Source organism: Rana temporaria, chromosome 11, assembly GCF_905171775.1.
Source record: "Rana temporaria chromosome 11, aRanTem1.1, whole genome shotgun sequence".
NCBI lineage: Eukaryota > Metazoa > Chordata > Amphibia > Anura > Ranidae > Rana > Rana temporaria.
This window is the reverse complement of record NC_053499.1, coordinates 22,912,401-22,934,367: the sequence shown is the minus strand read 5'-3', so window position 1 is coordinate 22,934,367 and position 21,967 is coordinate 22,912,401. Positions and strand designations below refer to the sequence as shown.

At 47.3% G+C, this 21,967-nt stretch overlaps 1 protein-coding gene across 1 annotated transcript in view; it reads right to left on the bottom strand.

Moving 5' to 3' along the window:
* The window catches only part of CRY2 (cryptochrome circadian regulator 2), a 64,299-nt gene extending 42,553 nt beyond the window's left edge, over positions 1–21,746 (bottom strand). The window contains exons 1-3 of the mRNA XM_040328163.1: positions 21,486–21,746; positions 12,998–13,106; positions 7,360–7,502 (exon numbers count right to left, since the gene is read on the bottom strand). Of these exons, the coding sequence (XP_040184097.1) occupies positions 7,360–7,502; positions 12,998–13,106; positions 21,486–21,658 (425 nt within the window). The 5' untranslated portion in view covers positions 21,659–21,746. The remainder of the gene's footprint in view (positions 1–7,359; positions 7,503–12,997; positions 13,107–21,485) is intronic.
* Positions 21,747–21,967: the final 221 nt, after the last annotated feature.

The following is a 21,967-nucleotide window of genomic DNA, read 5'->3' as shown; positions in this document are numbered from 1 at the left end:
AAAACAATGACGTCCTTGCGACGTCATTTGGAGCAATGCACCCTGGGAGTTTTGACAGACGGGGCATGAGCAGTTAGTTCGGCGCGGGGGACGCGCTTCATTTAAATGAAACACGCCCCCTACTCGCCGCATTTGAATTCCGCGCCCTTATGCCGTGAGAGATACACTACGCCGCCGTAACTTACGGCGCAAATTCTTTCTGGATTCAAACCAAAGCCAGGTAAGTTACGGCGGCGTAGCGCATCTCAGATACGCTGCGCCGATGCAGATCTTTGTGAATCTGCCCCTCAGTGAAAAAATCTGTGCGCTGCCTCCACCTCAGTTACTATTAGCCGCTCACTTCAAATATAGGACCCCGGAGTTAACAGGTAGGACAAACACTATTGTATATTGACTGGAGGGGTATTGTAATATTTGACCTTAAAAGGGGTTGCAAAGGCAGAAGATTTTTTTATCTTAAAGTGGATTTCCACCCAAATCGAAATTTCCACTTTTTGGAATCCCCCCTCCGGTGCGGTGTCACATTTGGCACCTTTCAGGGTGGAGGAGGGAGCAGATACCTGTATAATACAGGCATTTACTCCCACTTCCTGGCATAGATCACTGCAGTGATAGCGTTGACCTACGTCATGTCCGGCGCCTACACTGTCCTCCCCCTCTGTCTTCTGGGAGACACACAGGTCCCAGAAGACAGCTTGCGCAGTAGGGAACCCGGGAAGAGAACCCTCAAGGCTTCAATTCCTGATTCCCTCACGGAGCATGGCGGTGGGGGGCAGCCGAGAGCCGGGCAATTGATCGGCTTCAGCTGCTGACATCGCGGGCACCCTGGACAGGTAAGTGTCCATTTATTAAAAGTCAGCAGCTGCAGTATTTGAATCTGCTGGCTTTTATTTTTTTTTAGGTGGAACTCCGCTTTAATGCATTAGAATAAAAAGCCTTCTGTGTGCAGCAGCCCCATCAGCCCCCCTAACACTTACCTGAGGTTAATTTGTATCCAACAATGTCCACAAGTGTTTCAGCCATCCGAGATTCTCGTTCCCGATTGGCTTAGACCAGGGATTGACAAAATTTGCTTGGAATCTAGGAGCCAGCTAAAAAAAAAAGTTAGGAGCCAGAATCGCACCCCGTCCCGCCGAGCTTGCGCGCAGAAGCGAACGCATGAATATGAAAGTGGTGTTCAAACCACACATGTGAGGTATCGCCGCGATTGGTGGAGCGAGAGCAATAATTCTAGCCCTCCTCTGTAAGTCAAAACATGCAACCTGTAGAATTTTTTAAACGTTGCCTATGGAGATTTTAAAGGGTAAAAATTTGACGCCATTCCACGAGCGGACGCAATTTTGAAGCGTGACCTGTTGAGTATCAATTTACTCGGTGTAACATTATCTTTCACAATATAAAAAAAAAGTGTGCTTGTAAGACCACTACGCAAATACGGTGTGAAATAAAGTATTGCAGCGACCGCCAGTTTATTCTCTAGGATGTTAGAGTAAAAAATATATATAATGTTTGGGGGTTCTAATTAGAGGGAAGGAGATGGCAGTGAAAACACAGGGGAAGCTCCATTAGCATTGCTGGCATGACAAGAAAACCAACGGCCACCACAAGATGGCGCCAGATCACAGAAGGAGGGCATAGGCCTGCAAAGCCGTGGCCTCAATTACTGGCCGGCGCGGCCCGACGTGATCGCGAGGTGGGGGCGCACGGAGACACAGGATGGGGTATCAGTTGAACTGCAATGCTCATATGACAAGGGTCATGCTTCTATAGGAGCAGAGAGCGAGAAATAAGCTTGTCAGGTCGCTGCTTCTCCTTTCACAGGTTGGTGGAAGGCCAAGACCTATGATGATATTATATTTCAGAACTCTAAAAAAAAAAAAAAAAAAGTCTCCTACCATTACACTAATAGATTAAAAACAATAGAATTAAAAACAAATAAAAAAAAATAAAAAAAGAAGAATTGGAGTTATTAACCGCTTAATGACCATATCACGTCCGGGCAGATCAACGTATATATGTGTTGGCCCTTTAAGAGCGGCATTGTGGGTGCGCGCCACAGCTCCACGAGTCCGACCATGGGTCCCACGGACTCGATGTCCACGGGGATACCCACAATTGTCTCACGGTGAGGAAAAATAGAAAAATGCTAATGTAAAGAAGCATTTCAATGCATTTCCCCATTCTTCCTAGTGACAGGACACTAATCACAGCTCCCCGTAATCGGAAGCGGTGATCAGTGTCATATCACACACAGCCCATCACCCTTACAGTTAGAACACATCCCTAGCACACACTTAACCCCTTCAGCGCCCCCTCCTGGTTAACCCCTTCACGGCCATTACTAGTAAAATAATAAAAATGTCATAAAACTATCCCCCATTTTGTAGACGCTATAACTTTTGCGCAAACCAATCAATAAACGCTTATTGCGATTTTTTTTTTACCAAACATAAGAATACATATCGGCCTAAACTGAGGAAAAAACTAATATATATATATATATATATATATATGACGGTTGAAAACAACGATTTTGGTTTATTCTTCCATCTTGCTGGAAACAAGTGCAAGCATCCAAACAGCATAAACAAAATCAAACATAAAATAAACCCTGACCACTTGGGGCGTCCATCTTTACCACACAGGAATCTGTGGAGTCTGGCACAGCCTAGTGCTGGGCAGACAGTGCTGGTCATACAGCAGAAAAACAAATAGTCTTTTGATTTTTATCACACAGAAAAATTAATCACCTCCTCAGAAGACTTTCAGCTACTGCTCTTTCACTCAGAAAGCCTCAGTATGCAGCAAATCAGTGGTAATCCTCTGGATTACTTATAGAGGTCTTAATTGCCTCATTCTGAACAGCTGAAGTTTTCCAACGCCCTCAGACCTTTTCTGGCTACTTTTTCAGCCGACGCCTAATAACAATTGGTGTATTGTCTAAACAAGGCAGAAATGTATGTCCCGTCTGTGACAACACCCACAGATTTACCTGACTTCCTGTCACAAAATTATATATATATATATATATATATATATATATTTTTTTTTTTTTTTTTCGGGGGGGGGGGATATTTATTATAGCAAAAATATGTTAAAATATTGCTTTCCCCCCCCCAAAATTGTCGCTCTATTTTTGTTTATAGCGCAAAAAAATAAAACCCGCAGAGGTGATCAAATACCACCAAAAGAAAGCTCTATTTGTGGGAAAAAAAGGACGTAAATTTTGTTTGGGAGCCATGTCACACGACCGCGCAATTGTCCGTGCCGAATCGCAAAAAGTGGCCTGGTCTTTGGCCAGCCAAATGGTCCGGGGCTTAAGTGGTTAATAATCTTATTTGACCGACTTTAAATTTGATTAGAAATGATGAAAGGATCAGGGGAAAAAAAAAAAAAAACTTTGATGTTCTACAATGTGAGACACAACTGAGAATAAAAAGGAGAATCTTCTTGATTTCTATCGGTGGGATGAAAATTGGGTCCCGGAGACGCTTTGATGGAGGAGCTCCTAATGCATGGGTGCTCAATCTGTGGCCCTCCAGTTGTTGCAGAACTACAAGACCCATGAGGCATTGCAAGGCTGACAGTTCCAAGCATGACTCCCAAAGGCAGAGGCATGATGGGAATTGTAGTTCAGCAACAGCTGGAGGGCCACAGATTGAGCACCCATGTCCTAATGCATGCTTGGAGCACATGGCATGTCACATCTCTGCAGAGAACGAGGACGGACAGGTTCAGCAGCTCTGATCTCAGGGCTCAGGAAAGGATCTGCACGCCCACATACTTATATTACAGTCTGATGTTCTGCTGATCAAACACTCGGGAATGCGGCGTTGTAGCCTCATCTTTATATAATAATAATAATGATGATGATGCAAGCCTCCTGCTGTTCAGCCCAGGTGAGGGAAATCTCATTACATCGCTCTGACCTCTCTCGCCTAACCTGCTGCTGTCAACAACTTATGCAACCGTTTATTCTGATTTCATTTCCCATTTTTTCATTTCCTGCGTCAGTGATTATGATGGTGGCTTATAACCAAGCTTCGACGTCTCCTCTGTCCTCTCTGCACGTGAAGGGAGGAGCGACAGCTCAGCACGGGGACACAGAATCCCTCTGAACACATGCCAGGCTGTGTGACTCTGCAGCAAGGAAGAGTGGCCAGTAGGTGGCGGTGTGAACACTTGCTGGGAATGCTTGGAAAATCCTACACTTGCCTTGGTATGAATGAGTAAGGCGTGCATTAAAGGGGTTGTAAAGGAAAAAAATGTTCCCCTAAATAGCTTCCTTTACCTTAGTGCAGTCCTCCTTCACTTACCTCATCTTTCCATTTTGCTTTTAAATGTCCTTATTTCTTCTGAGAAATTCTCACTTCCTGTTCTTCAGTCTGTAACTCCACACAGTAATGCAAGGCTTTCTCCCTGGTGTGGAGTGTCGTGCTCGCCCCCTCCCTTTGACTACAGGAGAGTCAGGACGCCCACTAACACACAGCTCCTTTCTCTATATGCAACGTAGAGAGCGTCCTGACTCTCCGGTAGTCCAAGGGAGGGGGCGAGCACAACACTCCACACCAGGGAGAAAGCCTTGCATTACTGTGTGGAGTTACAGACAGAAGAACAGGAAGTGAGGATTTCTCAGAAGAAATAAGGACATTTAAAAGCAAAATTGGAAGGATGAGGTAAGTGAGGAATGCACTAAGGTAAAGGAAGCTATTTAGGAAAAAAAAAAAAAAAAAGTTGTACCTTTATAACCCCTTGGTCTAAGGCAGGGGTGTCCAAACTTTTTTCAATGAGGGCCAGATTTGATGAAGTGAACATGCGTGAGGGCCGGCCATTTTGCCCGACATTCTTTGAACCATTAAAATTCGGTCTAAGTGTGTTAGTTCGAGCGCCAATACACGGGCCAACAATAATTCTCTTGCCTTTGTGGCTGTGTGTGAGTAGAGAGATGAGCTCAGTCGCATTAATTGGATGTACCGTATTTATTGGCGTATAACACGCACCTTCACTTTAAGAGGGAAGTTTCAGGAAAAAAACATAACGTTTTAAATAAAGAACTGTAGCAAAATAAGGGTCAGTGCCCATCTGCAGACCCCTAATTGCCAGGAATGCAGCAGCCACCATTACCAGGAATGCAGCAGCCACCATTGCCAGGAATGCAGCAGCCACCATTGCCAGGGATGCAGCAGCCACCATTACCAGGAATGCAGCAGCCACCATTGCCAGAAATGCAGCAGCCACCATTGCCAGAAATGCAGCAGCCACCATTGCCAGGAATGCAGCAGCCACCATTGCCAGGAATGCAGCAGCCACCATTGCCAGGAATGCAGCAGCCACCATTGCCAGGAATGCAGCAGCCACCATTGCCAGGAATGCAGCAGCCACCATTGCCAGGAATGCAGCAACCACCATTGCCAGGAATGCAGCCAGGACGAGTGCCAAAGATTACATATAGGAGAATCTACCGTTTACACTGCGACCTCTTTAATAGAAAGTCCCGCCTCCTTTGATGGACAGAACAGTCATCCAATGGCAGCGCCGGAGACGGGACTTCCTATTACAGAGGCTACTGTGTAAACAGGAAATACTCCTCCTGTGTGCACAGCACTCATCCCGCCTCCTCACCGGCCCCTCCGAGGCAGCCAGCCTATATATCTTTTGTGGCCCCCGGCGCTGGGAGATCGTCAGGGGCCACAAAATATATGTTTAGATAACCAGGTGGGCCGTTCGGACTATGGACATGCCCGATCTAAGGAATGAAAGCGGTTACCGATTTTTTTAGCTTTTAGCCCCCATTCCTGTGTGCGTTTTGCTGGCCATTTTTTTAGGTAGACTTACAATTCTCTCTTTCAGTTGTACATTCCTCTGACCAATTGTATGTATACATATGTTCAAGTGTTTATAAGTAGGCACCGTGTCGGATACACGCTTGAAAGTCTTTTGCCAGATCCTGCGCCTCTTGTACAGCCACAGCACCCCTCATCTCCACCTCCCCTGGCTTCAGCATTCAGCAGATTCCAGCAGCTTATTCAAGCCCTCTTCTGGTCCTCCTCCAGACTCTGCACTTTCTGCTTCCTGGCAGGAGCACAAGGTAAAGGGTGGGGGGTGCACTGTATTGTAAAATATAAAGGAGTGTAGGAGACTGACTTATGATGGGGGGGGGGGGGGGGCTCTTGACATCTGATGATAGAGGAGGGGTGCTCTGGACATCTAGTCTTACAGATACAACTGGCCCTTTAACCACTTCCCCACCGCCGCATGTACATATACGTCGGCAGAATGGCACGTACAGGCACATTGGCGTACCTGTACGTCCCTGCCTAGACGTGGGTCGGGGGTCCGATCGGGACCCCCACCCCTGCTACACGCGGCGGTTGGGTTCCCTCGGGGAGCGATCCGGGATGACGGCGCGGCTATTCGTTTATAGCCGCTCCGTCGCGATCGCTCCCCGGAGCTGAAGAACGGGGAGAGACGTATGTAAACACGGCTTCCCCGTGCTTCACTATGGCGCTGCATCGATCGAGTGATTCCCTTTTATAGGGAGACTCGATCAATGACGTCAGACCTACAGCCACACCCCCCTACAGTTGTAAACACACACACAGTGTACACTAAATCCTACAGCGCCCCCTGTGGTTAACTCCCAAACTGCAACTGTCATTTTCACAATAAACAATGCAATTTAAATGCATTTTTTGCTGTGAAAATGACAATGGTCCCAAAAATGTGTCAAAATTGTCCGAAGTGTCCGCCATAATGTCGCAGTCACGAAAAAAATCGCTGATCGCCGCCATTAGTAGTAAAAAAAAAAAAAATTAATAAAAATGCAATAAAACTATCCCCTATTTTGTAAATGCTATAAATTTTGCGCAAACCAATCGATAAATGCCTATTGCGATTTTTTTATACCAAATATAGGTAGAAGGATACGTATCGGCCTAAACTGAGGAAAAAAAATAATTTATATATGTTTTTTGGGGATATTTATTATAGCAAAAAGTAAAAAATATTGAATTTTTTTCAAAATTGTTGCTCTATTTTTGTTTATAGCGCAAAAAATAAAAACCGCAGAGGTGATCAAATACCACCAAAAGAAAGCTCTATTTGTGGGGAAAAAACAACGCCAATTTTGTTTGGAAGCCACGTCGCACGACCGCGCAATTGTCTGTTAAAGCGACGCAGTCCCGAACTGTAAAAACACCTTGGGTCTTTAGACAGCATATTGGTCCGGGGCTTAAGTGGTTAAGGGTGACCATAATGCTGATGCAGCCTGTGATGACATTGAGCGCGACACCATTGCTTTTACCCTAATCGGACAGATACAGTATGGAAGGTGACACATACACTATCATCATGACTTACTTGTCCAAGTCATACAGGGTATGAGAGCTCTCCACAATGACTTCTACGCCGGATTCCTTGGCCAGTTTCATGATGGCTGCATCGCGCTCTTTCCCAAACGGTTCAGAATCGTACTGAAACGTTAGCCGGGTGACACCCCATTCCTGCAAAATATCAAGAGGAGAGCCTATAAGAACGACTTAAGTGAGTGAAAATGTAAAAGGTACATATGCATCCCACAGATTTAGCATTGTAATGTTCCCAAGCTGACCTGGAAGTATTACACTACTGCAGCAGAGAACAAATGAGGTCTAATGCCCTACCACAGGGGTTGACAAATTTGCTTGGAATCTAGGAGCCAGCTAAAAAAGTTAGGAGCCAGAAAACGCACCCCGTCCCGACGAGCTTGCGCGCAGAAGCGAACACATACGTGAGCAGCGCCCGCATATGTAAACGGTGTTCAAACCACATGTGAGGTATCGCCGCGATTGGTAGAACGAGAGCAATAATTCTATCCCTAGACCTCCTCTGTAACTCAAAACATGCAACCTGTAGATTTTTTTTAAACGTCGCCTATGGAGATTTTAAAGGGTAAAAGTTTGCCAGCATTCCACGAGCGGACGTAATTTTAAAGCGTGACATGTTGGGTATGAATTTACTCGGCGTAACATTATCTTTCATAATATTAAAAAAAATGGGGATAACTTTACTGTTGTCTTATTTTTTAATTAAAAAAAGTGTAATTTTTTCACAAAAAAAGTGCGCTTGTAAGACCGCTGCGCAAATACGGCGTGACAGAAAGTATTGCAACGATCGCCATTTTATTCTCTAGAGTGTTAGGATAAAAAATATATATAATGTTTGGGGGTTCTAATTAGAGGGAAGAAGATGGCAGTGAAAATAGTGAAAAACAACATTAGAATTGCTGTTTAACTTGTAATACCAACGGCCACCACCAGATGGCGCCAGCTCACAAACAGCTAACAGATAACAGCTTCCATAAATGTATTTCAACGGCACGTTCATCTCTTTGCCGGAGATTCACTTTGAATAGTAAAAAGGTAGAGGTCGACCAATATGGGTTTTTCTCTGGCCGATGCCGATATTTAGAAATTGGGGCGGCTGATGGCCGGTATATGATGCCGATTTTTGCGGCCGATATTTGGATTGGGATGCATTGTGGAGGGGGATGGATGGTGCTGGCTAACAAACTCATTGACTATTTATACAGACACTGCAATTTAAAAAGCCACAGATGTGGGAAATTAACCTTTAAAAGGGGTTGTAAAGGCTGAATGTTTTTTTTTTTCTTAACGCATTTTGTTAGCAGCTCCCACCTCAGTCCCCCTAACACTTACCAGAGGTCCATGAATGTCTCAGCTGTCCGAGATTCTTCTTCCTGATTGGTTGAGACACAGCAGCAGCTCTATTGGCTCCCGCTGCTGTCAAAGTCAGCTAGCCAATCAGAGGATGCCAACCAGGCGGGGCCGGGTCGGGGCTCTGTGTCTGAATGCACACACGGAGCTGTGACTCGGCTCAGGTGCCCCATAGCAAGCTGCTGCCTGTGGGGACACTGAACAGGAGGGAGGGGCCAGAAGAGGGACCCGAGAAGAGGAGGATCCAGGCTGCTCTGTGCAAATCCACTGAAAAAGAGCAGGCAAGTATGACATGTTGGTAATTTGTATTAGGGGGGGGGGGGGGGGCAAGCATTTACAATCACTTTAATTGCCATTTTAACCTGTGTGTTGGTCACCTCGAGTGTCTGTACCAAGGCCAAACATTCCAGGGGATGGAAACTTTTGATGAGGGCCATTTGGGTGATTTCTGTTACGATTTAAAAAAGGAGCTAAACAACTATGTGATAATAAATGGCTTCATGTGATCACTATCCTTAATAAAAAAGTCAGTTTTTTGGCAAGAACAGTCATGGAAAGGGAAACGTATAGCCAAAGCTCATTTTATTTGGCTATACTTCTATAGATCAAAGCAGTGCATTCTGCAGTCCTGTGACCCGTTTTCAGCAGACCTGGACCTCCGCTGTGTCCGACGATAACTCTTTTCACTGAGCTACCGGAAATGCTGGACAGCAGCCTGTCTGATCCATTGGACAAGCCTGCCTTGTACCACGAATTATGCTGAGCCTTGAACTCCTTTGCTCCTCCCATGAACCCTCCCATTCCTAAATAAAGCCATGTCTCTGCACTTCCCGTTTGTCAGATTATTGTGCTCGCTCAGCGAGTAACTCATCTTCCTTGCTGCCGTCCATATTTTGCTACCACTCATTAACTACACTTCTGCCTGATCCCAATCTGCAACTACTCGTTACCCCCCTTTGGCTTGTTTACTGACTATGCTTCTGTTTGATCCTTACCTGCTTAATCCGCTACTGGACCCGAGGCTTGCTCGCCAGCTGGTGGAACGATCCCGAGGACCGCGACCTGGTGCCAACGCGCAGCAAAATCCATCTCCACCATCAGGTCTGTTGAACACTATTTTTTTGCTGTGGCATGTTTATTTTGTGATCGATTTTAATTAAAAGAACATTTTTGGAGTGCGGCTGTCCAAGTTTCCTTCGTATTTTTGCATCTGTTGAACACTGGTTAGTACTTAGACTCTGCACGTCAGGCGAGTCCATGTCATATGCCCGGGTGTCCTGCCTGTGTACCCATCCTGCTGGTTCCTGTGTAAGCTTCCCCCTGCTATAGCAACTGGTCTTCGAGCCAGACCCTTGATCATGACAGGGTGATTTTATTGCTGCACTTAGTGGGCACCCCCTTTCTACCTCAAAGCAATAGGTTCACCTCAGCACACATGGACACGACCTATGCTCCCCAGCCACCCTGTTCAGCAAAAACCCTGCAAATGCTCCACGTTTTACTAGATAGAGCTTACACAGGGCTGAGGTCTCCCGTCCTGCCTCCCCAAGTGACAGCACTGGGCCAACCACCAAGCCCCAGTGCTGGTACAATGAGTGAATAACATACTCCTCCATACCTGTATGCAAAGGGCATTTTCTTTGCTCCTGTTGGCTGAGAACTAAAAGAAAGGTGACAGTGTGCTGCTTGAAAGGGGGCATGAGGGAGCTGCGGTGGATCAACGCGATTGGAACTGCGCTGATAAGCCATTCACCTCTGCAGCTAGGGATTCGGATCCCGGTCTCGGCTACATGTGAATTGAGTTTGGTGGTCTCAGCCCGGCTCCCGGTGGGTGTGCTATGCGAGGCAAGCCTGCGCTTAGTACGCCCAACCCCCCTCCCACAAAAACCACCACACTTACACGCACTCGAAATTGGGTTAACATGCACGCACTTTGACCACGCGGTCTCTAAAAAAGAGAGGCGAAGGACTAACGGGGCTGGTTGAGCGGGCAAATCCTCTCACTCCCTTATAGGGAGTCCCTCTGCCCCGTTGGGCTTCAAAGCGTAGCAGGTAGGGCGGGCTGTGTGGGAGGACCCCCTCACACACCCGCCATTGCCACCCGGGGCATGGAGAAAGGTGGCAGATTGCCTCTGGGGGAGGCCTGCCTACTCCCAACTCCTACAGTCCGGCTCCTCTCTCGAGTACACGCACAAAATACACTTTAAAAAAAAAGAAAGGGGGCATGAAAGAAAACCTGTTGCCCTGTGTGGGCAAAGCACAGGTTCGATTTAAATTAAAATCATTTTATGAAGCTATATGTTCCCCGCCTGAGCTTTAATGCAGAATTCATTTTGCATTCAGCGCACTTCCCAGCTGAGAAGCAGAAAAACGAATTAATACTCTCTGGGCTGAGATGCTTCTTGAAACACAGTCTCGGCTTTGCCAAGAAAAGATTATCCCCGGTGGAAATCGCACTTGTTTGCATTATCATATTGTGGGGGGAGTATGTGCCCATGTTGGCGATTTCTATATTTAACATCTAAGATTTGGAGATGGGCTGCGCAAAGCGGCGCAGCAGACATGGTCTAATAAATTCCCTGCAGAATTCTGACAGCAAACTTAAAAGCATCAGGTTGGAGGAGAGAAAGTATATGCTGAAAACTTCACAAAGCGCAACAATACGACAAAATAGCGAGGAGAAAAAAAAAAACACGTCAGTAAAGGTCAGCGAACAAAAATAGCTCAAGATCCAAGCTGACTGGGAAGAACATATATAAAGGCTTTTTATATATAGAAGAACTCTGCCAAACTAACTGGCCACATAGCCCTGATACAATGCTGGAAAAGCAAAGGAAAAATGCTCCCTTGCAATGGTGATGCCCCCACATGGCAAAGGTGAAATGCTCATTTCGATCTAAAGGGCAGTTTTACTTACCCAACACTCCACACCTGCAGACGCCCTTCGCCCCCTCCCTTGGACTACAGTAGAGTCAGGACACGCTCTACGTTGCAGATAAAGGAGCTGTGTGTTAAAGGGTGTCCTGACTCTCCTGTAGGGAGGGGGCGAGCACGACACTTCACACCGGGGAGAAAGCCTTGCATTACTGTGTGGAGTTACAGACAGAAGAACAGGAAGTGAGGATTTCTCAGAAGAAATAAGGACATTTAAAAGCAAAATGGAAGGATGAGGTAAGTGAAGGAGGACTGCACTGAGGTAAAGGAAGCTATTTAAAAAAAAAAAATTGTACCTTTATGTAACGGTATGGCCGTGGGACCCAGAGGCTCTTGAAGGATGTGGGGTACTCCTGTTTCAGCTTCACCAATGACTTGTGTCTAGGGTCATCCTATGTCCACTAGGGGCATAGGATGACTGAGAACTGATATCTTGGATTACATGAGATGGGACAGTAATGATAATCCACAATATATTCAAAAATGTCGGCAAAGATCTAATTACAGGTTGTTAATTCTGAACCCAACAGGTCAATAGGAGAGTGACTCATTCAATGTGGACTGTTAAGGTGGTAATTAAGTCTGCTACTGTCATGTAAAATAACCCTAGTCTGGCTTCTAAAGACCTTTTCATTGTGTGATGCTAATTAACACTGTATTGTGTGAAAGTTCTATTGATGAAATGTGTATTGTATAGCAGGTGAGAAAAGCTGGAGTCTTGATGTCTGACTTGTCAGCTGTAGCCAATTAGCTCATGTGGATTATATCGGTGCCAGAAAGTCCGACTAAAAATGTGTATTGGGCTCCTTGTGTCATGTTGTGGGTGGAGTTCAGCCATTGTTCATATTTGGTTGCTGACTGTATACAAGAGCCTGAGTTTTCCCATTAAAGTGTCTATCTGTTTGGAAGCAGAGAACAGAGCTGTGTGTCTCGTTTCTGGGGAATCTGTATGGGCCATGTTCGTCTGCTGGATTGTGGAGTGTCGATAAGCTGTCGTGGGTTGGTGGAATGGAATATCGTAAACGGCGTTAACCCCCGACCGTTACACTTTACAACCCCCTTTAAGGACAGGCTAGCTGCATTGAAGTGTTGAGAACCCCCCCTAGTGGCTAATCCACAAATCTCACAGTCAGTACAATAGCAGCACTGGAGAGCAGACATGCTCCTTTGGGACCAGCACTAATGAAAATGATTTAATGTCATCTGTATAAAGTGCTGTGGACGATGTCAGCATTCTAAAAAACAATAAATGTTAAAGAACGTGGATCATGAAAGCATATTAATGGCATTTAGACTCCTCTGTATGTTCTGCCATGGTATTCAGCGTTATGCAGATTACACCGACTCACCTTGAAAAGCCGAGGGAAGACGTCTGCTGGCTGTCCACGCACTACAAACAACCGAGAGCCCAACTTCCTTAAACTGCAATCCAAATCTTCCAGAGACTGGAGGAGGAACCTGAGGGGAACAGACAGGACTTAGTACATACCATTACAAGCCACACAACCAGAATCCAAAAGATCACTCGGCTCATAACAGAGTCTTCGCTTCTTGGCAGATGTTTGAAGGTTCAACCACTACAATCATATTTTTCGAAGATCCAAATAGGAAGACCTCAACACCTGAGTTTTCAGTAGGGCTGCAACTAACGATTATTTTCATAATCGATTAGTTGGCCGATTATTGTTTCGATTAATCGACTAATCGGATAATCTTAAAAAAAGCGTGTGTAAATTTAAAAAAAAAAATGGCAATTTCTTAAATATCCATATGCAGTGGTAAATATAAATAACCAACTACAGTAATTGTAATGCCTTCTATTACCTTTTTTTGGGTTCAGATGCTGATCTTTCCTGCACAGAGTCTTTAAAGTGATTTTTTTTTTTTTTAACAAATTTGTTATACTTACCTGCTCTGTGTAATGGTTTTGCACAGAGCAGCCCAGATCCTCCACTTCTGGGGTCCCTCACCGATGCTTCTGGCTCCTCCTGCCTTCAGAGAGCCTCAATAGCAAGCTGCAAAGTATAGTATAGAGTGCCAGCTATAGCAAGGTAAAAAAAACCTTCTGCCTTTAGAACCACTCACTTCCTGCCCAGGACTACATGTCCCATGAGGCATTGCTCCTCACACTTTCACATTTACAAATTCTCAGGCACTTGGTGACATGTATGGATGGTGTACTGAGCTGTATGTGTGCTGCACTATATTTCCCGACATGTAAACAAATAATGCATACTATATGCAGGCCAACTAATCAACTGGCCGATTAATCGATTATGAAAATAGTTAACAACTATTTTCATAATCGATTAGTTATCGATTAGTTGTTTCGGCTCTAGTTTTCAGGTCTGCCTAGATTTAGTAGCCATTACCAAGAGTCTCACTCTTCTTGTTAGATTTTTAATAAAAGGACACCCCATAATCGCCTTTTTCTGTAAATGCTTTATTGGTGGACTATGGATGAACCACAGCTTGGTTTATAAAGAAGACGGCATGTAAACTACACCAACCTCTAAAACGGAGCTTAGGCTTCATGTACAGGCTCTGGCAGGAGACACGCGCGGTGCAGGCCCTTGCGGGCAGGAGACACGCGCGGTGCAGGCCCTTGCGGGCAGGAGACACGCGCGGTGCAGGCCCTTGCGGGCAGGAGACACGCGCGGTGCAGGCCCTTGCGGGCAGGAGACACGCGCGGTGCAGGCCCTTACTTTCCTTTCACTCCCCCAGAACAAAGGAAAGCCCCGTATAGACAATCAACCATTGAGGTTGTACCGTAGCATAAACAAGTCTATGGATTCCTAGGATGACTATGCTGATCAGCCCAGTGCTATCACATGGAGTGGGCCACATGCGCCTTCATACCTGGGAGTACTCGATACTTCCTTTTGTGCCTGGTGCTAAAAGGTAAAGTACTTTAAATGCTGCAGGAGATGGGAATAATAAACCCAGCCGTGTTGCACAATTGTAAAGGCTCCTCTCCTGTACTGAAATTGCTTACACTGAATTCACTGCACACCAAGTTTTCATGGGGTGCACAAGAAGACAGTGGCGGATGGTGCTCAAAAATTTTTTGGGGGCGCAAACAAACTGAAAAAAAAACAAAAACCAATCCATTGCAACCAATGTGCCCATCAAACGCAGCCCAACCTGTGCCCATCAAACGCAGCCCAACCTGTGCCCATCAAAAACGTACGGCTTCACTGCCCGTTTCCTACTGCGCATGTGCGAGCAGCGCGGCATTTTGTGAATAGGCTGGCTGCTTTCTGGGACACACACAGTTCCCAGAATTCAGCGCGCCCCATTCACAAGAAGACGCCCAGTGTAGGAGGAGGAAGAGAATCCGCCGCGGACGATGAAGAGGCAGATTCGGCACTTCCGCATAGCAACAGCTATTTAGGGTGAGTAAAAACATTTTTTTTTTATTTAGGTTTTTGGTGAATTTTTATTTTTTTTGGTGGAACCTCCACTTTAACAATGGGACGGGTTGGATCTGTGCAAGAGAAAAACTGACACTTCTTATCTTAGCAGGGCAAAGATCCTTCAGAGTTCATAGGGAAAAAAATAAATAAAAAAATTATATATATATATATATATATATACACACACACACACACATTTTTTATTATATATATATATATTTGTGTGGAAGCCAAAACCTGGGAATGTCTCCTGCGCACATGTCAAAGTGTACGATGTGAAGTTCAGCCCCTCCTCAAATTTCCGGTACACAAGGAAAAGTTATATAAGTTATAACATGGCCGCTCTCCAAAGAGGGAAGTGCCAGGAGACATGCAAACAATACTCCAATACTGGCCAATGTGCTCACCCCGTCATGTACTCTCACGTTTCCACGTGCGGATTTTAGGGACACAGGAAACACATGTACAGAGGCAGGTACATGAGACACGTGGCAATTATCTGGTGTTTGGGACAAATGATGTCATTTTATACACGGAAAAGACCCAGTCAACCTCCATAAGCCAGGTAACAACTACTGCTCAAATATCTGATGTTTGGTACAAACCGGGAACCATTCCATTTTCTAAAATTAAAAAGCAAGTTAGCCTAAAAAATAAATATATAATAATAATAATAATAATAATAATAATATCCCCAACAATAGGAGACTCCCTATACCCTTTTCTCTGGTGTCCTGGTCCTACACTTCAGGGCTGCGGCTTCCGCAAGTCTCCCTGCACTCGAAACTTCCCTGAATATGCAATGGTTGTGTGCCTTTCCTTTGACCGCTATATCGCTACAGGACACTGCTGTGAGCTACGGGTCAGAGAATGGAGCCACAAGACACTGACATCAGATACTGCTAAAAGCAGGGTTTGACAAATTTGCTTGGAATCTAGGAGCCAGCTAAAAAAGTTAGGAGCCAGAAAACGCACCCCTTCCCGACGAGCTCGCGCGCAGAAGCGAACACATACGTGAGCAGCGCCCGCGTATGTAAACGGTGTTCAAACCACACATGTGAGGTATCGCCGCGATTGGTAGAGCGAGAGCAATAATTCTAGCCCTAGTCCTCCTCTGTAACTCAAAACATGCAACCTGTAGATTTTTTTAAACGTTGCCTATGAAGATTTTAAAGGGTAAAAGTTTGTCGGCATTCCACGAGCGGACGCAATTTTGAAGCGTGACATGTTGGGTATGAATTTACTCGGCGTAACATTATCTTTCATAATATAAAAAAAAATGTGGATAACTTTACTGTTGTCTTATTTTTTAATTAAAAAAAAGTGTATTTTTTTCCCAAAAAAGTGCGCTTGTAAGACCGCTGCGCAAATACGGCGTGACAGAAAGTATTGCAACGATCGTCATTTTATTCTCTAGGGTGTTAGGATAAAAAATATATATAATGTTTGGGGGTTCTTATTAGCGGGAAGAAGATGGCAGTGAAAATAGTGAAAAATTACATTAGAATTGCTGTTTAACTTGTAATGCTTAACTTGTAATACCAACGGCCACCACCAGATGGCGCCAGCTCAAAAAAAAAAAAATTCTAGTCGCCATGGCGACCTGGCGCCCGGGATTTGTCGAGTCCTGGCTAAAAGGGTTAAATGCTGAAGAGATGGAGGGGATGGAGATAGAGGCCACATCCCTCGAATGGAGGGGAGGTAGGAGCAGGGCCGCTGATAGGGGGGGGACCACCAGCCCTCCTGTAGGGGGCCCAGCAACACAGAGGGGCCCGAATAGCAGAAGGAATCGGTGTGGTCGGACAGAGGGTCAATTACAGAAAGACGCCCTGTGCTGCTCTATGCAGCAGCTGAAACCCGTTTTTTCTCCCTTGTCACTGTGCCAAGCCCAAAAATGTTTACTAAATAGCTTCCTTTACCTTAGTGCAGTCCTCCTTCACTTACCTCATCCTTCCATTTTGCTTTTAAATGTCCTTATTTCTTCTGAGAAATCCTCACTTCCTGTTCTTCTGTCTGTAACTCCACACAGTAATGCAAGGCTTTCTCCCTGGTGTGGAGTGTCGTGCTCACCCCCTTCCTTGGACTACAGGAGAGTCAGGAGTGGACGCTCTCTATGTTGCAGATAGAGAAAGGAGCTGTTAGTGGGCGTCCTGACTCTCCTGTAGTCCAAGGGAGGGGGCTAGGTGATCAAACACCACCAAAAGAAAGCTCTATTTGTGGGTGGTGGGGGGGGGGAAGACGTAAGTTGTATTTGGGAGCCACGTCGCACGACCGCGCAATTGTTAGTTAAAGCGATGCGGTGCCGAATCGCAAAAATGGTTCTGGACTTTGGCCAGCCAAATGGTCCGGGCGGAAGTGGTTAAAGTTTTCTACGGCCAAAGTCTTCAAGAAAACTGAATTCTAAACTTATTTCTGGGAGAAATCTTTATTGTCAAGTGAATTCACATTTAAATTATTTGTATTATTGCTGTTACTAGTCTTTTATTCTAGACTGCCTTGGCACATCTCCTACTGACACGCATACATGTCATACAATCTCTTTATTTCTAAATGGACTTCAGTGGCGGCTGGTGCTCAAAATCTTTGGGGGGGCGCAAACGAAAAAAAAAAAAATTGCAGCCTCACTGTGCCCATCAAATGCAGCCACTGTGCCATGCCATCAAACGCAGCCACTGTGCCATCAATTGTCACCACTGTGCCATGCCATCAAACGCAGCCACTGTGCCATCAATTGTCACCACTGTGCCATGCCATCAAACGCAGCCACTGTGCCATCAATTGTCACCACTGTGCCATGCCATCAAACGCAGCCACTGTGCCATCAATTGTCACCACTGTGCCATGCCATCAAACGCAGCCATTGTGCCATCAATTGTCACCACTGTGTCATGCCATCAAATGCAGTTACTATGCCATCAATTCGCACCACTGTGCCATGCCATCAAACGCAGTCACTGTGTCATGCCATCAAATGCAGCCACTGTGCCATGCCATCAAACGCAGCCACTGTGCCCCTCAATTGTCGCCAATGTGCCAATTGTCAGCACTGTGCCCTTTAATTGTCACCACTGTGCATGTCACTGTGCCCTTTAATTGTTATCACTGTGCCCATTAATTGTTGCCACTGTGCCCATTGTCACCACTGTGCCTGTCACTGTGCTCTTTAATTGTTGCCACTCTGCCCATTGTCCCCACTGTGCCCATTGATGCCACTGTGCCCTGTAAAATGCACTTACCTTACTCCTTCCACGTCCCTCGATGTCTTCTCCCGCCTTGGTGACGCTTCAGCCAATCAGGTTACCGATAACCAGAATCGGGGAACCTGATTGGCTGAGACGGCCGTCAGTCTTATCCAAGGAACGCACCCCCGTACGTCCCTAGGATAAGACATCCGGGAGACGAGGGCTGTACTCGGAAAGTCTATCAGAGCCGCTGGCTCTGATAGGCACTTCCGCACAGCCAACCAGCTGCCGTTATTCAGTTAGGCGGCGCCCAAGGTCCGCGGCAGGCTGGCAACAATAACATAGATTCATGCAATGCAATACATGAATGTATGTTATTTGCGAGAGCCAGAGGGGGCAGCGCATTTTAAGGAAAAAAAAAAAATCTTAAAGGGCCCGTTTTTTTTTCTTTTTTGGGACTACAGGAGGAGGGGGGGGGGGGGTCGGTGTTTGGGTGCCCCCTATGGATGGGCCGCCACTGATAGACTTGATGAACAATCCACACATCGGGTCCATAAAAGATCGATTTTAGCGCCACCTTCATTTCAACCAGCGCTACCCAACTCCGCTGCAGAGTAGAAGAAGTCTGTGATTTTCCAGCATTAGAATGAGGAACCAGCGCCGCCGCCTAAACTTCCCAAACTGGTTCTGAAAGATGAATACACCCCTGGCAGAACATTCCGCAATGAGTCTTGGCACAGACAAGGTAGGTTGGCCAAGATTAAGTGAGAAAACAAAAACAAAAACACACATGGGTAGCTTATGTAAGACGAGAAAATCGCAGCAAGCTGTGAAATGAGTCTTGGAGATGGAATGTTGCCATAGAGATACAAAGTTTCTATTCAGAAATCCATTCACATGAAGTGTTCAGGTCTCCAACCAGCAATGTGGAGTCCCAGGTCCCAGGCACAGAAAGAGCAGCCGGCAAAGTCAATGACAAGGGGGGTCAGTGACATGGAGGGGGTCAGTGACATGGAGGGGGGGGGTCAGTGACATGGAGGGGGGGGGTCAGTGACATGGAGGGGGGGAGGGGTCAGTGACATGGAGGGGGTCAGGAACAAGGAGGGGGTCAGGAACAAGGAGGGGGTCAATGACAAGGTGGGGGGGTCAATGACAAGGTGGGGGGGTCAATGACAAGGGGGGGGTCAATGACAAGGGGGGGGGTCAATGACAAGGGGGGGGGGTCAATGACAAGGGGGGGGTCAATGACAAGGGGGGGGGTCAACAAAGCCGCTTATGACTACTTCCCAATTATCCAATCCGATATCCCAACCTGTGCGCATCAATGCCATTCAGGAATCCACTGAAAGTGCGACGCGCTTCGTTCACGTGCAGAGCAGGGAAGCGGATTTGAAGCCGAAAGGCTTCGCTGCCGGGTTCCCTTACCGCCAATGGCTGCACCCAACAGCCGATCTGAAGATTGGCTGGGGTGCCGACATCGCTGCCCCCCTGGACAGGTAAGTCACCAAGGACAAGACCCCTCCCCCAGGCTTGTAGCCCCACCCATTAGGACCAGACTTTCTCCCTGGGTTGGAGCTCTTCCCATAGGGAGACAAGCCTCCTCCGATTGCTCAAAGCTCCTCCCATCAGGACCAGATTCCTCCACTTGCTGCATTACATCCCATGAGCGCCAGCCCCTCCCCTTGCTCAAAACTCCTCCCATCAGGACAAGACCCATTGCTCAAAGCTCCTCCTGATTGCTTAAAGCTCCTCCCATCAGGACAAGACCCCCTCCCCCTTGCTCAAAGCTCATCCCACCAGGACCAGATTTCTCCACTTGTATCTCCTCCCATCAACACCAGACCCCTCCCCCTTGCTCAAAACTCCTCCCATCAGGACAAGACCCATGCTCAAAGCTCCTCCTGATTGCTTAAAGCTCCTCCCATCAGGACAAGATCCCCTCACCCTTGCTCAAAGCTCATCCCATCAGGACCAGATTCCTCCACTTGTTGCATCTCCTCCCATCAGCACCAGATGCCTCCCCCTTGCTCAAAACTCCTCCCATCAGGACAAGAACCCGCCCCTTGCTCAAAGCTCCTCCCATCAGGACAAGACCCCCCTCCCCCAAAGCTCATCCCATCAGGACCAGATTCCTCCACTTGTTGCATCTCCTCCCATCAGCACCAGATGCCTCCCCCTTGCTTAAAACTCCTCCCATCAGGACAAGAACCCGCCTCTTGCTCAAAGCTCCTCCCATCAGGACCAGACCCCCTCCCCCTTGCCCAAAGCTCATCCCATCAGGACCAGCTTCCTCCACTTGCTGCATCTCCTTCCATCAGCACCAGACCCCTCCCCCTTGCTCAAAACTCCTCCCATCAGGACAAGACCCCACCTCCTTGCTCAAAGCTCTCACAATTGCTTAAAGCTCCTCCCATCAGGACAAGACCCTCCTCCTCCTTGCCCAAAGCTCATCCCATCAGGACCAGATTCCTCCACTTGCTGCATCTCCTCCCATCAGCACCAGACCCCTCCCCCTTTCTTAAAACTCCTCCCATCAGGACAAGACCCAATGCTCCTCTCGATTGCTTAAAGCTCCTCCCATCAGGACACAACCCCTCCCCCTTGCTCAAAGCTCATCCCATCAGGATCAGATTTCTCCACTTGTTGCATCTCCTCCCATCAGCACCAAACCCCTCCCCCTTGCTCAAAACTCCTCCCATCAGCACAAGAACCCCCTCCCCCTTGCCCAAAGCTCATCCCATCAGGACCAGCTTCCTCCACTTGCTGCATCTCCTTCCATCAGCACCAGGCCCCTCCCAATTGCTTAAAGCTCCTCCCATTAGGACAAGACCCCCACCCCCTTGCTCAAAGCTCTCCCAATTGCTTAAAGCTCCTCCCATTAGGACACGACCCCTCCCCCTTGCTCAAAGCTCCTCCCATCAGGACCAGATTCCTCCACTGCCCCTCCTTCCCATCAGCACCAGACCCCTCCCCCTTGCTCAAAGCTCATCCCATGAGGACAAGACCTCTTCCCCTTGGTCAGCAGTCTCTCCCACAGGAACAAGGCCCCTCCTCTGGTCACACATCCTCCAATCAGGGGAACTATGTTAGCCCCCCCCCCATCTCTTCGCACAAACTATGCCCCCCCCCCCCCAATTAGGTACCAACACCATCTCCACGGCCCCGCCCATTTATCTCTGCCCCTCCAATACCCTGTCACCCTCCCAGGTGTCCCCGCCCCCTGTCACTTGTCCTCTCACCTCCATCGGTTCACCCCTCCGGAGGACGAGGAGGAGGCGGCAAACCAGGGGTCCAGGATGTAGACACAGCGCACACAGCGCGCCCCCCTCAGAGCGGCCAACAGAGACGGGTTATCGTGTAGTCTCAGCCCCTTCCGGAACCAGTGTACCGAGCTCACCGCGGGGCCCTCCATCCTCTCCGCCGTCTGTCAGTCGTCTGTCAGTCCTCTGTCCGCTCTCCTGTCACCTTCCCCGTGTGTGTCTCTGCGGCTCCAACACGAGACTGCCCGATCCTCGGGAACGCCCACCGCCATCCCCGCCATCCGATTGGCGGCTGTTCCATGGAGGGGGCGTGTCCGGTGGCTGTCACATGCTGGCCATGTGTGCGATGATTAGGGAAGAGAACACATTGTACAGGCGGAGATCTCCGTCATCTGTGTGTAATATAATACAGTACAGTACTCCTCCTGTCATCTGTGTGTGTGATATAATACTGTACAGTA